The 12,277-nt window shown below is 38.5% G+C and overlaps 1 protein-coding gene across 1 annotated transcript; it reads right to left on the reverse strand.

Annotated features, from left to right (window-relative positions):
• Positions 1-10,362: 10,362 nt before the first annotated feature.
• Positions 10,363-11,316, reverse strand: LOC101646086 (olfactory receptor 1B1). The gene has a single exon (XM_004712609.1). It carries the CDS (start codon positions 11,314-11,316, stop codon positions 10,363-10,365), a length of 954 nt encoding a protein of 317 aa, XP_004712666.1.
• Positions 11,317-12,277: the final 961 nt, after the last annotated feature.

The following is a 12,277-nucleotide window of genomic DNA, read 5'->3' on the forward strand; positions in this document are numbered from 1 at the left end:
AGATAGTAGCTGGATTATTCCATGGGGTATGGAAGGACAGGTTGGGGGTACAGCAGGAGAGCTAATAGCAAGGAGCACAAGAAAGAAGAAAATGTCCTAACATTGATTGTGGTGATGACAGTTCAACTCTTCTTGATACAATTGCATCATTGAATTATATGATATTAGGTTTGTGTCCCAATAAAGCTGTTTATAACAAACAAACAAATAAAAGGATACTTTGGGCTTTGTCTTTTCTAGATTTCATCCCCTACACATATTCAAATAACTCCTTCAGAATGGAGTCATGGCAAGCAAACTTTCCAAGTCTTTGAATTTCTAAAAGGATTTTCATTTTCCATTCATACCTAATTGCTGAAGTCCTTACTACTCCTCTGTCTCCTAGTATCTATATTGCTACCACAAGTTCAGGTCAGTCTGATTCTTTCTCCTTTCAGGTATTAGATTTCATGATCTTTACCCCTGATATGCCTAAATTTTACAAACATGCAGCAAAATAGAGTCCTTTTTAAAATTCTGTGATAAACCTACTAGATCTTTTCTACTAAAGGTCTACTCAGATGCATTTCCATCTTTCCTTGCATCTTGCATCTTGCAATTAAGTAACTGAATAGTAGACTTTTCTACTAAAGGTCTCCTACGATGCATTCCCATCTTTCCTTGCCTATGTACTCCTCCAACGTCCTCTCCTTCATTTCTTTGGGAGAGCTACTAATATTCAATTAAGTAACAGAATATTAAGCTAATTACATTAATTTTCTGGAAGCTATATTAATCAAGTAATAAATACCCAATTAGTAGGAATTTCTATTAGGCTAGATTACCTGCTTGATTACCTCACTCAGTCTCTCTTTTCCCCTTACATTTTCAATCTTTTTGCCTACCTAGATTCTGAGATATTTGTCACTTCTCATTCATATATCTTTTATTTGTGCATAGGTATAATTTCTCTTATCCCTTAATTATTATTTTTTCTTTATCATGGTATCCTTTTCTTGGTTTTTGTATGCAATGTTCTAAGAACACACATATTTTTTTAAGAACACACATTTCTCTATTTCCTTTTCCCCCTTGAATGATGACATTTCTTTGGGAGTCTGTTAGTCATTTTTTTATACTATTGACTTTTTTCTTTTATATTTTATTTGTTATGTTCGGTAACTACAGGTTTCTTGTTCTAGGTAACGTGTCAATTTCTTCTGTTGTTGTATTTCTATGTATGTGTCCCCATTACGCTATCCCAGGAATACAAATGGACTAGATGATAATATGAAGCGCTTGCCATACTATTTCTTGAGGATAAAAAGAAGGATTGTATTCTGGGATGCTAATAATAAACTACATGTACTTGCCATGAGTTAGAATCAACTCGTTTCCCTTCCTACAGAAAAAGAAGTATCAAGTTTTCACTGGACCATAAAGTGCTAGGATGAAATGATCTAACTTTTAGCAATAGTGGAAAAGGCAGATAGATATGCTGGTGTATTGACTGGTTTAGGTTTATTATAGTCAAGTTTAATCATTTCCATGAAAAATCCAAAGCAAACCCACTACCATCAAGTCAATTCCAGGTCACTGTCGTTAGAGGCCATCGCGTTGGTTCCAGTATAGAGACCTTAAGTAGCAGAGGCTGCAACACTAGCCGTTCCTATGCCACCCTCCCAATTGTGTTTGAGCCCATTGCTGCAGCCATTGTGTCACACGATTTCAACAGGTCTTTCTCTATTTGTACATTTTTTATAAATTCATGAGCCCAGTGAAGTGTTCTGGAATTCCCATCCTTGACCATGCTATTCATAGTTTGCTGTGATCCACATAATCACGCCTACGCATAGTCAATAAAGCATAAATAAAAATCTTTCTGGTCTGCTTTGCTTTCAGAAGATCCAACTGACATCAGGAATGGTATCCTTTGTTCCACATTCACGTCTGAATCCAGTGTGAATTTCTGGTAGCTCCCTGAAACTCCTGCAACTGTTTTCGAAAAAATCTTCGGTAAAATTTTCTGTCATGCTATATTAATTGATATTGTTCAATAATTTCTGCACTCTGTTGTGTTACCTTTATCGTGAGTACAAATACGGGTCTCTTCCTGTCAGTTGGCTAGGTAGCTGCCTTCCAAATTTCTTGGCATAGGTGCTTCCAGTACTTCATTGGTTTGTTGAAACATTTCTATTGGTATTCCATAAATTACTTGTTTGGAGCTATGTCTTCCATGCAGCTTGGACTTCTTCCTTCAGTATCATGGTTCTTGCTCATATTCTGTCTCTTGAAATGGTTCAATGTCAATTCGTTCTTTTTGGTGAATTCACTCAAAATTGATTGCCCAAAACTGATGGCTATGATCCCAGACATTCACATTGTCTTTCATCACAAAGATCTTCAATTCATTAAGCTCCAGTTTTCTTTAGCATCCCTCGTATTTTTCTAAATCACATCCTAATCCCCTTAGCTAGACTTTGGATTACCAAAATATTTTCAATTATACAGTTTCAAACTATCATTAATTAATTATGTGGATAAATATTTAATATCTAGCAGTATGTATTGTTTCTTATGTAGCAAATTTTACAGTTCTGAGAATCCTTATACAAATACCTTATATATCAATACTACTCGATACAAATTAACATGAAAACTGTTCCTAACAAGAAATGAGCAAGGTAACTTCAGAACACAAAGGAGTGATGATAGGTTGATAAACATTTAAAAGAACAGTGTGCTTGTTAGCAGCTGACAAACGACCCCAACTCTTGACAGCCAAATACACAATAAAACAAAACTCTGTCCAGTCTTGCACCATCTCCATAGTAAGTTGTGGAGCCACTCATTGTAATCCTGAGGATCTTCATTAGCCAATTTTAAGAAATATATCTCCAATTCTTCCTAGAATAGTGTAATATTAGCTCAATTAATTAAATGTCAATCAATGAATGTCATCTTACACATCAAATTGGATTTTTTAAAAGATTCTATTCCTAACAATCATGGTGATGAACCTGTAGAGATGAAGTGCAACTTTTAGTTATCTTTCAGGAAAGTAATTTAGCTAGCTGGGCAGAGAACTTCGAGTAAACCAAATAACTAATATCAAGGATTTTTTTTCCTCTAAGGAAATAATCATAGATGATCACAGGGTAACTGAAAATTGAAAATCTTAATTATCCAGTAATATGAAACAAGTTAAATAATTTTCAGCACATTCACACAATGGAAGGTAAACAGTCATTAAGAAAAATGTTTTAAGAGCTGTAAGAGCTCCCAATAAAATGATTTTTTTTAAAGAATGAAAAAAGAATAATGTTTCATGTAATGTTTAGGGACATAATAAAATTATTCTTAATAGCAACAAAAAGACAACCCAATTGAAAACTGAGGGAAGGACTTACACAGACATTTCACCAGAGAAGTAGTACAAAAGGCTAGCAGGCACATGGAAAAAGATGCTCAACATTATTAGTCATTAGGGAAATGCAAATTAAACCCACAATGAGATATCACTTCACCCCTACTGTTAAGGTTGTAACCGTGTGTTGGTAACAATATGGGGAAATTGGGCCCCTCACCCATTGTTGTTGTGATTGTAAAATGGTGCTGAAATTATGAAAAACAGTTTGGCAGTTCCCATAATGTTAAACACAGAATTTCACATGACCCAGAAATTCCACTCATAAATATATAGTCAGAAGAATTGAAAGCAGGAAGCCATATAACTGTACACTAATCTTCATTATAATATCATTCACATTAACCAAAGAGTGAAAATAGCTTAAATGTCCATCCCCAAATGAATGGATAAATTAAACTCTATTTTAGCTGTAAAGTGAGAAAACGACAAGGTTTTTTATTCCCGAAAGAGCTAAAGTCTTGGAAACCCACGATGGCTGTTCTACCCCATCCTATCAGGTTGCTTGAGTCAGATCTGATTCAATGGAAGTGAGTTTGTTTAGGAATAATTTAGCCACCAAAGAAATTAATTTCTGATACCTACCATGTCATGAATTAATCTTGGAAACATGATGATGAGTGAAATAAATCAGACACAAAAGGACAAGTATCATATGATCCCATTTATATAACTATCTGGACTAGACAACTACATATAGACCAAAGTTTATTATTGGTAAACAGAAAGGAGAGCACTGAATTTTTGTTAAGATGATGAAAAATGTTCTAAACAAACAGTCACAAAAGGACAAGTATCGTATGATCCCATTTATATAGCTATCTGGACTAGGCAACTACATATAGGCCAAAGTTTATTATTGGTAAACAGAAAGGAGAGCACTGAATTTTTGTTAAGATGATGAAAAATGTTCTAAACAAACAGTAGTAATGATTGCGCAGCAAGGTGAATGCCATCAATGTGACTGGATTTTACGTGTAGCATGGTTGAAATGGAAACTGTATGAACTGGAACCCTAACAGCAATGCTTTCTGATTTACACTCATGTGTTTTAACACAATTTTTTAAAGTATAATATAAAGTAATATCTTGTCTATGGTTGTAGTTTACCAAATATTCAGTAAAAAGACAACAAGGAAATATTCTAAAACAGTAGCTATGGTAATTTGTTATAAAGAATGTGTAGGTTTTAATTATTCCTTGGACTTTTTTGTTATGCATGTTTTTAGAATAAATTTAGATAACTTATGGATTTAAAATTAGGATATATAAAGAACTCCCACAACTTAACCAAAATAAAGACAAAAAACCCAATCAAAGAACTTGAGTAGACATTTCTGCAAAGAAGAAATACAGATGGTCTATAAGCACATGAAAAGGCACACAACATGATTAGCTATTAGGGAAATGAAAATTAAAACTACAATGAGATATTCCCTCACACCTTAAGATAGCTATGATTAAAAAGGAACAACAACAACAGATGTTGGTGAGGATTTGGAGAAACTGGAATCCTCATCCATCGTTGGTGGGATTAAAAAATGTACAACTTCTGTGGGAAACAATAATGGGATTCCTCAAAAAGTTTAACACATAACCAATTGCCAAATGATCCAAGAATTCCACTTACAATATATCCTCAAATAATTGAAAGCAGAAATACAAAGAGATACGTGCACACTGATGTTCATTGCCGCACTTTTCCCAAAAGCCGAAAGAGAGAAACAACGCGTCCATCAACAGATGAATGGACAAACTAATGTATATAGACAATGGGTCATTATGTAAGCCATCATGCGAAAGAAAGTCCTGATATATCTTATGACTTGGAAGATCCTGGAATACATCGTGCTGAGTGAAATAAGTCTACCACAAAATGACAAATATCATATAATTACAATTATATATAAACCTAAGTTTATTAGTGGTTACCAGTGGTAAGTAAGAGAGTGCAGAAGGGAGATTCATTGCTTAGGGGCCAATGAATTTCTGTTAATGGTGAGGGGAAGTTTTTGTAATAGTGATTAGGAACACTTATCACTGAATTAGACATGTGAAGAATATTGACATGGCAAATGTTTTGTTTCATGTGTATTTACTACAATAAAAACACATGTGTTAAATAAGCCACTAGATGAACAGAACAGAAACAAACAAAATAATTAAACGGCAATTTTATCATCTACATTTATCCAAGGAAAAGGACTAGTGGCTTGATTTGTGTAGCCTGTGGCTTGATTTTTCATAACTCTTCCACAAGAAAAAAATTAGGCCTTTATCAATGAGACAGTTATCACGGTGGGAATGCCAAAACAGTAAACTACCTCCAACAAATAATCAAAACTCTTCCTAAGACAGCGTTCTTAGTGCTTTCTTTACTCTAAAGGCTGTACAGGAACCCAGAGCTTAAAAGAAAAAGAAAATGTACATTTTCCCAACACCTGTCCTTTTGTCTGTTTTTCTTCCTATATCCTTCTCTGTGTCGGGGATACAACTCAAATTCTATGTTCTTGTAGTCATATTACTCACTGGAGAAAGGGATCCCACAGAGATGTCTGCACAGAGGTGTGAGTGAAGGGGACAGAGAAGAACAGATGTGAAGCAAGAAACATGAAGCAAGTCCCTTGGTGGCGGAAAGAGGAGAGGAAGGGTCTTCAACAAGGAGATATGGAGATTTACCTAAGGTGAAACCAGGGACCCAATGCCAGAAAGAGACCATTTTATTCCCAAATGAAACAAAAAGATATGCATTTAGAGCAAGCAAATAGTGAATCTCAACCTTGTTCCTCTCAGAGACAGAGGTTTGTGGACCAAGGTCAGGGAAATTTGAAGGAACACGTATGCTGATTCTAGGGCAAGGCTAGAAAGAGAAGTTATTTTTAGGGAAGATTTTAAAATGCACACATAAACAGCACTTCAAAACACTAAACTTACTGAAGTACAGAAGGAGAAAAAGAGAGAGCATCCTTGGAAAGGGACAGAGAAGAAGCATTACCACTTTCTCAGGTGCTGCAGGGACATCTGGGGTCAGGAAGAAAGACCAGGGGAGGCCTTGAAGGAAGTCCACATGCCTGGTCTGACTTGACTTTCGTTTTTGATTAAAGAACAAATATTGTAGGTCTTCGTGAAGATCAATAGCCACATGCTAGGAATATTCTATATTTAATGCCTTGGTGATCTAAATGCTTATTTCAGTCTATTCCCTAAGTTGATGAGCCACTGAAGCTGCATCTCCTATATGTGAATCAGAAACTCCTTTTTTGCTGTCTCTAAACCAGAAACTCCGAACTCTCTGTCACAAATTCCTAGTTTCTTGGAGCTATGTGATCTTTCTATCTACCCTCCTTGGTTGCATGACTATTCTCCAACTCAGTTTTCATATGTCTGCTGAAAAAAGATAGCTTTCCAAGTTCAACAAACAAGTTCTCCATCCCATCACTTCCCTTCCCCATGGTATTTGGACCTCATTCTTCTCCCTATGGTCTCCTTGGTATCAACATCACATATTCTACAAGAAGACCATGACTACTTTCTAATTCATTTTCATTTGCTTTTAGGACAGAGGTGCCCTTATGCTCACCTTCCCTCTGTATCATATGTCCAAGTTTAAAAATCCAGGTAGAACTGTGTCCTTTCATCCCCACTTCCTCACAAAATTAGGGTTCATCTTTTTGTCATCTTTCAAAAAAGCTTTTCTATACAGAAGCTCATCCCAATGAAGCAACCTCATTTAACACGAATTCACTTTGGGACTCTATGAACCCCAGGACGCTACTATTATGTTCAGAAAAACTACTAATTAGACTTAGACTGAGCCCTCTACTTTCCCATCGCAGCTGGGGATGGGGCTGAGGAGTTTATTCTCTCTCCTTTTGTAGACCCAGGTCTCACTAAGGCAAAGATTATGAAGCTTCAGAAAACAACTGTGCCTTCAGGGAAGGTCTGTCCTTTGGGGAACACTGTAGTCCTCTACAGTTCCAACAGAAACCCCAAAGGTAAACTGATTCCCAGTGCATTTACTCAAGAATCCATTCTTCCAAGTCCATCATTCCTGTCATTATTGGGTATTTGTTACAAACGCAAACATCATAACTCATCTGAATTATGTGCAAGACATGGAAGACTGAAAGATAGTTGGGTGGAAGTCCTGATAGCTGCTATCATGTAGTCATCCTCCAATTACTTTGTCATTTCCTACCCTTACACAATTGCATTTATTGTGGGATTTCCTCTAGGCATTTGCTACCAATTTTATAACAATCAGTCTATTTGATTTCAATAAGGATTTGAGAACTAAAAGCATGAAAAATAAGAGTACCATACTGAAAGATCTGAAATTATATTAAAATTAGCATCAATATTGATCTCACTTTTACCCATAATAATAATAACATATCACTTAAGGATATAAACTATATACCATGGAAATGACCACAAATTAGCATGAAACCATTGCTTTTCAACCAATCCCTCACAGAAGAAACTCATTATCTGTAACACCTACATAATATTTAGTGAGTATGAGCAAAATCCAATGAAAACAGGGAAATTTTACTCAATTGTCTCAAAGATGTAACACACTTATCAAAAGTGAAAAATGACATTTGCTGCTCTTGGTTGCAAAAGGTCTAGCTTTGGAATAACGTCTTTTTTTCCTTCAGGAAAGTGAATTCTTCCCTCTAAAGAATGCATCACTGTCAGGTTATCTCCAAACCCAGAGTTTGAGGAAGGACACAAAAATAGTTGGCAAGAATTTATTTCCAGAAAGGGCACTCTGAGAAAATGGTTCAAGACTGTAGATGCTTTGTCTTCTATCTACCCCCTCTGCAACCCTGTATGGGTGTGGGTGTGCACACACATGCATAGGCATCCCACTGCTTTGAGTCTTTCCCTCCTGAGTAGATCTAGGCATTGAGAGTTCAAACTGCAAACTCCATAAAATTGTGACATAACCACTTTATATTCTACTGCATGAGAGACACATCACCACCTGCTATGCAGTCTTCCCCACCTCTAAACATGACGCATAAGCCTGATCCCAACTTGTAATGTACAGAAATTACAGAGCATGGAAGAGCATGTTTAATTATAACATGGTGTTAAAATAGGAAAAATAGAGACTGCAAGAAATTCCATAGGAAAAGAAACAGAGGAGAGAGAGGGGGAGAAGGAGAGGCATACAGGAGGTGAAGCAGGAGAGAGAGAAAGAACAAACTATTGACTCAGAGACACTGATGGGCCAGCCAATCAAATGGCAATGTGTGACCTTATTTCTATCCTGATTTTTAAAAACCTGTAAAAATTCTTATATTTACAAGATAATTGATCATTCAATACTGACTAGACATTTACTATTAAAGACGTTAAACATTTCAGCTATGATGAAGACACTGTGGTGTTTTTTTAAGTCCTTGGTTTTTAGATATTTTAGTTGAAATATATGTAGGTGAGTTATATGACATCTGGGATTTTCTACAAATTAGTATGAGAGAGGAGGTGAATAGAGGTGAAGATGATACAACATTGGCCAAGTGTCTTACTCTCTTATACCTGCCATAACAAAATATCACAAGTTGGGTAGTTTTAAAAACCAGATTTTTTTCTCTCTCTCACAGTTCTGGAGGCTAGAAGTTTAAGTTAAGGTCTTAGCAGAATCAATTCTTGTTGAAAGTGTAAAGAAGCTGTCCCATGCCTCTTTCCTAGTTTCTGGTGGCTGCCAGCAATCCTCGTCATTTGTTGCTTCCCAATACCTTCCTCAGCACGTGGTGCCTGTCTTCCCTTGTATGTAATGCTGTGTCTGGTCTGGTCTCCCCTTTTATGAGCTATCACTTGGAAGGGAACCACTCAATTCTAGTATGACTTCGTTTAACGAATAAAAGACAAAATACCTCTTTCCGAACAAACCGCATCCTCAGGCACAGGGGCTGGGACTTCAGCATTATCGTTTTGAAAGACGCAACTCAATTGGGAATACTGTAAACTAACAATTATTGAAGGTAGGTAATGATAGCTATTGTTTGGGGCCTGTTTTCTTTTTTCTTTTTTTAACTTAATATTTCATCGTTTCCTTTATTTAATTTTATTTTATTGGGGTTTTTACAGCTCTTATCACAATCCATACATATATCCATATGTACATATCTGTACATATGTTGCCATCATCATTTCCAACACATTTTCTTTCTACTTGAGCCCTTGGTATCAGCTCCTCATTTTTTTTCTCCCTCTCTCACTTCCTCCCCCATGAACCCTTGATATAAAAAAAATTTTTTCTGGTTTTACACCAACCGCTGTCTCTCTTCACCCACTTTTCTGTTGTCCATCCCCCTGGGAGGGGGCCATACATCGATCCCCCTTTCCCTTACCCTCCTAGTTTCATTACTCCCCTTGTTGGTCCTGAGGGGTTTATCTGTCCTGGATTCCCTGTGTTGAGAGCTCTGATCTGTACCAGTAAGGTAGAATTGGGGTCATGATAGTGAGGGGGTAGGAAACATTAAAGAACTTGGGGAAAGCTGTATGTTTTGTCGGTGCTATCCTGCACCCTGACTGGCTCGTCTCTTCCTTGTGGCACTTCTGGCAGGGGATGTCAATTGACTAATGATGGGCTTTGGGTCTCCACTCTGCCTTCCCCCTCATTCACATCGATATGAATTTGTTTTGTTTTGGGTCTTTGATATTTTGGTCTCTTTTCTATATGTTTGAAATATTCCTTAATTAAACATTAAGTTAAAGATAAATGATCTTGAGAAAACGTCTCAAGTGCTGATGAAGGAAGTGCTAGGCATATGTGCATGAAGGTGTAATATTCACCTAAAAAAGCACCATATCACCAAGAGTCCAATCTGAAATCCCTTCAATTGTTCTAGTCCCTCTCATCTCCCTCCAACCAACTATGCTCAAAATCTTCCCACCCTTGTATCTCCCCACCGATACAATATGGCCCTTAGGTGGGCTATTCAAGAGCCAACCCTGCCACGACCAAGCAATTTGCAGAGTGCACCTTTGACATCCTTATTGCGGAGACTGTACACAAACGGGTTGGCCAAGGGTGTGATTGCTGTGTACATAATTGCAGCTACCATGTCCTGATCCTGGGAGTTCTGGGAAGGAGGCTGGAAGTAGACCCAGATGATGGTACCATAGAGGAAGCCCACCATAGTGAGATGAGATCCACACGTGGAGACAGCACGTCGACGACCAGCAGCTGAAGGCAAACGTAGGATGGTGGCCCCAATACGGACGTAGGAAAGTACAATGAGGGTACAGGGCCCCAGCATGAGGAAACCGCCCTCAAAGAATATGGCCATTTCATTGGAACGCGTGTCTGAGCAAGAGGCTCGCAGAAGTGGTCTGTGGTCACAGAAGAAGTGCGGAAGGTTAACGTGACCCCCAGCATCCCCGACCCATTGGTGGGGCAGAAGGAGTCCCACATGTAGCATCGTGTGAAGTATGGACACCACCCAGCTGAAGGCCAGTAGGCGGGCACAGAGTCGCCGATTCATCACCAAAGCATAATGAAGAGGGTCACAGATGGCAACATAGCGATCTAGAGCCATGACGGCAATGACAAGTGTATCTGTAACTCCAAACGCATAGAAGAAAAAGAACTGGGCCAAACAGCGGGCAGCAGGAATGGTTGGGTAATCAGAGACCAGATGGGACAATAACTGGGGCAAGGTGACTGTGGAGAGTCCCATGTCTATCACAGACAGCCCACGGAGCAAATAGTACATAGGAGATTGGAGCCTGGAGTCCCAGGAGATGAGCAGTACCAGAGTCACATTGCCCACTATGGTGCTCAGGTAAATAGTCAGGAACAGAAGGAAAAGGAGACTGTGGGGGACTCTAGCTCTTGAGAGCCCAACGAGGAGGAAGACTGGAGAATGTGAAGCATTAGGAGCACAGCCCATAATGAATGACCATGAACCTGTCTGAGAGGGTTAAAATGTTTTTTAAAAAAAATGTAAGTCATGGGTTAGAAGTCAGGAATCCTAACGATTGTACTTCATTCTTTGTCATTCAAGCTCCTTAAACACCTGGAACCAACCCAGATCCAGCTGTGCCCTTTTCTTCAAGTCTAGTATTTCACTCTTAATTTATTATAGGACTTTCTCCCCGTTTCTTCCCTTTTTCTCATTCTAGTGACTCTTTCCATCTGTCTCCAAATCCTGAAAAAAGTCTCTCTGTACTAAGTCAGGTATAAAGTGGGCAAGTCCCATCCTCATTGCGAATTGCCTGGTAGGAGCTCAGCATGACACCAAGCGCCAAAGTGTGGAAATGGATCCAGCACATGCTTTTTCCCACTTCTCCTTCCTCATCACCAGCTACTCATGTGAGACACTTCCTCCAACCCTAGACTCCTGGAGCTGGGTCTGAGCTCACACGGTAGATGAAGACCTATGCCAGCGTCCATGCCAGATGAACATGGGCCCGCTGCCCATGCAGCAGCTCTTCTTTGGCCTTAACCAGCTGGAGCTAGGTTAGAGCTAACAGGTTAAAAGGACACAGTCCTTCCAGACTGACAAAAATGCATTTGCCAGCCCCTGTTGTTCATTAGAACAACTGATAGAATTTCACAGAGAGCTTAATCATACTTATGCTATTGGTTTGCTGTGACTAAAAAAGGTACAAAAGAAGAGACGCCTAGGATGAGGTCTTAGAAGGATCTCGGCATAAAGCTCTTAGGTCCCAAAGAGGAACACATCACCCTTTCCTGTAAAAGTCACCAACCAGGAAATTCGCTGGAGCTTCAGATTCATAGCTCTTGTCAGTCTCCCCACATGACCATGATAAATGACATCATGCCTCCTGAGGCTTAGTCAGCATGGGGTGATTTCTCTTGGTCTGGTCAATCCCTACTTCATAACCTCA

This window comes from Echinops telfairi, unplaced genomic scaffold (genome assembly GCF_000313985.2).
Source record: "Echinops telfairi isolate 266 unplaced genomic scaffold, ASM31398v2 ScPeMD7_7410;HRSCAF=8448, whole genome shotgun sequence".
Taxonomy (NCBI): Eukaryota; Metazoa; Chordata; class Mammalia; order Afrosoricida; family Tenrecidae; genus Echinops; species Echinops telfairi.

What these genes read in the sequence shown, in the direction of transcription:
- LOC101646086 (XM_004712609.1), bottom strand. Translation starts at nt 11,316, where the DNA reads ATGGGCTGTGCTCCTAATGCTTCACATTCTCCAGTCTTCCTCCTCGTT.